A 4,830-nucleotide genomic window follows, 5' to 3' on the forward strand; every position below is an offset into this window, starting at 1 on the left:
TTGGGACTTAGAGATACCTGAATGGTGTCAGTGTATTTATAGTGGTGAACCAATAACCACCGCTGAAGTAGTGCCACCTTTTTAGGTGGATAACCGTTCCCATATCTTAGGGAGGTTAAGATATGGCTCTATGAAGTGGTTAGAGAGTTTCTAGGGGCAGTTACTCATTCGAATGAGTGTTATCTGCCAGCTAACCCTCGTATCCGACTTCTTTGGAGCAGGTCGTGTTCAGTACCGACTTCTTGGGATGAAGGCTGGTACTGGGGGAGAGCCAACCCTTTGGGTTTAGGCTTCTTTGCTTAGATCCTGGGCCCTATTTATTGGGCCAGGGTATGAACAGTTAGTATAAACACTTATTCTTAATAACTAATCTTGTTAATGGTTCTTTACAATAATTTTTTTTATTTTTATATTTTTATGTATGTCTTCTATTTTAGGCATATTCAATATAAAAAAACTAAATGTTTTCTTAGATTTTAACTTTGTCATTTATGCTTAAAATCTTCCTATTCCTCATTTTAGAGTAAAGATCAAATTCGACTCTTATCTATTTTCATGAAAACACACAAACTCTTACAAAAAAAAAAAAAGATATTGTGGCTTTAACCTTATTATTTTGGGACAATATGTACGAATTCTCTATTAAAAACTCAATCAAATAGTAACTAAAATTAATTATGCAAGAGTTTTATTTGTAATTTATAGAAGTTCAACCACTACAAACTATTAATAAATTTATTTTTAAAAGATTCTTTTACTACTGATAGTTAAGTGGAGAAAAATTGTTGTTAAAAATTATGCCACAAAAAAAAATTTATAGTATGAACATTAAAAAAAAAAATCGAACAAAAAATGAGATAAAGAAATGATGATGATGGTAGTAGAGAAGATGGTGATAAGATATAGTTATATAATAAAACGAAAGAGTACTAGTATAATTTATAATGATAAGGATAAAAAAAAAGTTATAATTGTGGTTAAAATTGGTCTAATAATCTTATTATATATTGGAAGAATTTTAGGGAAGAGGGAGGTTTTGCAAATTACAAATAAAATTTCATAAAATTAATTTCTGTATTTAACAAATTTTTTAATAAAATTTTTTTATTGTTCTAAAATAATTAGAAGTCGCAAAGTAGGTAGTTGGTCCCGTCTCGTCCCGTTAAGTAAAGTAGGCTCCAAATGTTAGTTTAACCTATTTAGGTAGTAGTGGCGAGGCCTCTATTTAAAAGAAATTTTTTTTTATAAAGATTCGATTCCAAACTAAGTTATGTAGCATATCCAAATTTATTCTAACAAGTTTAAAATGCAGCTCAGATAAACATCACAACATAGTAAATAGGATATAAAACCAATACTTAAAAGGGTTATGCTACACATCAAAATATTTTTTTTCATCAAAGTTTTATCTAAATAGATCCAACACTAACAAAAATCACTCTCATTAAAAGAGCGTCATTACACGCGCTTTATCTCCTCCTCCTCCTCCTCCTCCTCCTCCTCCTTCGTTATCGTTATCACCAACAACAACAACATTTCGCTAATGAATTATTTTTTTAATCGAATTGAATGGAATGCAATTGCTAAATTGAATTGAATTGAATGGATACAGGTGTTCTGAATTTGAATTGAATTGATAATCTCTAAATTATAGACAGAGGTGTTTCGAATTTGATTTTATATAATGGATTATGTTTCGTTTATTCAGTACTATACAATTGTTTCACCATAAGTACGTGTTTAGATCATTATGCAGAAAGCTGTTTGAATGTAGAAAGCTGTTTGAATTTGATTTTATATAATGGATTATGTTTCGTTCATTCATTATTATACAATTGTTTCACTATGAGTACGTATTTCGGTTCATTATGCAGAAAACTGTTCGAATTTGAATTTATATAATGGATAATGTTCCATTCATTTAGTACTGTATAATTGTTTCACCATAATAACATGTTCGGTTCATTTTTGTTCTACACAATTCAAAACTCTTCCTTCTCACCTTCAACCGCTTCTTCACTAGGAAGAGAAGGAGGAAAAGACAAAAAAATACAGTAGCAACAACAACAAAAGAATGACAATAAGGAGAAAACACGTGAAGAAGCGAAAAAAAAGGAGGAGAATGAGGAGGAGGAGGAACGGAAAGAAGAAGGCGAAGAAGAAGAAAACGCCCCATGTGTAAACAAGCGTGAGAAGAAGGGAAGAAGCGTGAGGAAAGAAGAAAATGGAAAAAGGCGTGAGGAAAGAAGAAAATGGAAAAAGCGCGTAACCTAAAATTGCTTGGATGAACTTGGATGCCAAAATTTTTTTTTTTGGTGACTTGGATGCCAAAATTGCTTAGATGTGGAGAATATCTCTACTTAAAATTCTCTTCAAATTTAAAAAAAATATTAACTAACAAAAATATTTAATTAACTAATCAAATCAAAATAATTAGTTATCTAACTTTCAGTATGAGTAAACTATAAACTTAACTTATGTTACTAACTTGTTAACTAACCTAAACTGTGTTACCTCAATATCATCCGGTCTATTTATGTGTTAAAATACTAACTCTATAAAGTTCTTAAAATAAAATCATATACACTTATTAATTTAAATAATAAAGATAACACTAACCTTAAAGTCGATAGCTCCCGCAATGTGTCAACTAGTGCGAGATTGATGTTAGAATCCCGTACGTTGCGTGCCACAACGTCCAAAAAACTAATAAATATTAACAAAACAGTACAAGAAAGAGAAAAATAAAAAATATATGAGAAAAATGTGGAGTCAGGGACACTACGAATGACTTTCATTTATAGTCGTTCTTTGAACTTTTCTCGTTTACATGAGATAAAGCTCGTGTCATATCAAGATTGTAAACGTGATACGTTGTATAAACAAGATATGACCATATTTATGTCATTTATAGTATAAACAAGATAAGTTACTTAATGAAAATTTGTAAATATTCTCAAATTAACGTATATTCGTAACTAAAATATTTATTTTATTTATTTAAAATAAATCTTACATTTAGGTATCTTTTGTTTTTGTATATCTCTATGTAAAACTCGCATTCGCATGTACAATTGCTTTGGGTCATTTACGTTTGGTCTTGGGCCAGCCCGAATTAATAGACAAAACAGTCCACTAGCTAATTAATTTTATTTATAATTGATACAAAAAAAGTGTTAAGTAATGGTTAAGAACCAATGCAAATTTTAAGGCCCAAAAAAAAAAAAAAAACCAATGCAAATGCGAAGTGGAATAGGAAGATCAGGAGTATGGGACTGTTAATGTCAACCGGGACTGTTAATGTCAACCCAATAATGACATGTTTGGTAACCAAAGAAAATCAATAAAAAAACAGCTATAACTTACCTTAGTTAGTATTTATTAATTTATTAATTATCGATTGAATATTCTCTCTTTGGCAATTTTGGAATTTTGCATTATGGAACATTTACATTGGAACACTTCAACAAAAGTTCAAAGTTGAAACTTGAAAAAGAACCATGAAAACAGAGTTGTTCGGCGGCATGATTACTCGCCAAACAGGAACCAAAACATGAGGCATAACTCTATACAATACTAGTATTTGTATGGAAATAAAGTATAGTTTATATATCAAGCACTAATTCCACTTGATGATCCCAAGTTGGCCACGTGAAACTGCGACGCATACTTATTCTTGGAGGTAGGTTCCGTTTCTGGTGGTTCATTCAGAAATGCCCAGCTGCTCTTGGTCCACCTGCAATCATTTTCCAAAATACATGAATTTCATACCATATTATTATTATGCGGGCAATTGATTATTAAGTTAAACATATAATATACCAGCCAGAGTCAATTTTGTTGATATGGTGTTCCAAGTCCAAGCTTGTTACATCATCCTTATCTATGGACTCCTTCACCCTAAGAACAGACTGGACATGTTCTTCCTCTATCTTCTTTTTTGTTCTCCAAAACGCAGCGATTTCTTCTTTCGTCAGCGATTTATTCCTCCTACGTGTCTCTGCATCAATGAAAACATTATGATCAGAAGTCAAAACATAGTTGGAAAAATTAAACCTAAGAAATTAAACAAGGACTACTATCTTATTATTATGACTTGATATTACCTACCTAACTTAGGGTCCAAGGTGGGAGAGTTCCATCCTGCCATAAGAGAACCCATTGTTGCTAATGTCCTTGTAATTGTAATGTGTGTGATGATAACAGAAAACTCGATAAATCACACTAGTAACAGAATGCTTTTTATATTTAGCGGAACGTCCTCGTGGATTTTCTTCTTTGTTCTTATCCCTTTAGCAAATCTTAACCGATGATGATGGTGATGACGAGTGGAGAGGGTGAGTCACCTTCAAAAGTTTTTGGATACTCACATCGTATGCTGATGATGCTGATCCTACCTAGTACTACTAGGATAACGATAAGTGTTATTGTTACTTGGAATCATGCCAATCATGAATAATAAATAATTCGATGTATTTTGGGTTTAAAACAGAGGCTGGCAGCACACAGACTCAAATACAACGCATCGGCTGAGGCATGTGATTCAGTGGCAAAATAGCATATCAAGAACAGTCATATCAGCCAAAAATAAGCTAAAATATGTTTGGATTTTATAAAAAATCGGGTTTTGGTTTGTGCTCTATGATCTCAGAAACGGTTTTCAAACATATTATTTAAAAAGTGATTTTAATTAAACGATTTTGTTTACTTTTTGACTGGTTATATTTTGGTTCCATATACTTTTCCTTCCTTTCAATTATTAAAATAAATTGAGAGGATCAATTTTCTCGTTTTAGAAAAAAATAATAGTTTGAGAACTATTAATGGTTA

The 4,830-nt window shown here is 31.5% G+C and overlaps 1 protein-coding gene across 1 annotated transcript; it reads right to left on the reverse strand.

Moving 5' to 3' along the window:
• On the reverse strand, window positions 3,408-4,418 carry LOC107608195. Its single transcript, XM_016310062.2, has 3 exons — window positions 4,111-4,418; window positions 3,823-4,000; window positions 3,408-3,736 (listed from the first exon to the last, which is right to left on the reverse strand). The coding sequence occupies exons 1-3, from the start codon at window positions 4,160-4,162 to the stop codon at window positions 3,613-3,615; spliced, it is 354 nt and encodes a 117-aa protein (XP_016165548.1). The 5' UTR covers window positions 4,163-4,418; the 3' UTR covers window positions 3,408-3,612.

Source organism: Arachis ipaensis, chromosome B07 (genome assembly GCF_000816755.2).
Source record: "Arachis ipaensis cultivar K30076 chromosome B07, Araip1.1, whole genome shotgun sequence".
NCBI classification, from domain to species: Eukaryota; Viridiplantae; Streptophyta; class Magnoliopsida; order Fabales; family Fabaceae; genus Arachis; species Arachis ipaensis.

Excerpts from the sequence above, each read along its gene's own strand:
- LOC107608195 (XM_016310062.2), bottom strand. The coding sequence starts at position 4,162 with ATGGGTTCTCTTATGGCAGGATGGAACTCTCCCACCTTGGACCCTAAG. Across the intron at positions 4,001-4,110 it reads CACCTTGGACCCTAAGTTAG|AGACACGTAGGAGGAATAAA; the intron begins GTAGGTAATATC and ends TCATTGATGCAG. Across the intron at positions 3,737-3,822 it reads AACAAAATTGACTCTGGCTG|GTGGACCAAGAGCAGCTGGG; the intron begins GTATATTATATG and ends AAATGATTGCAG.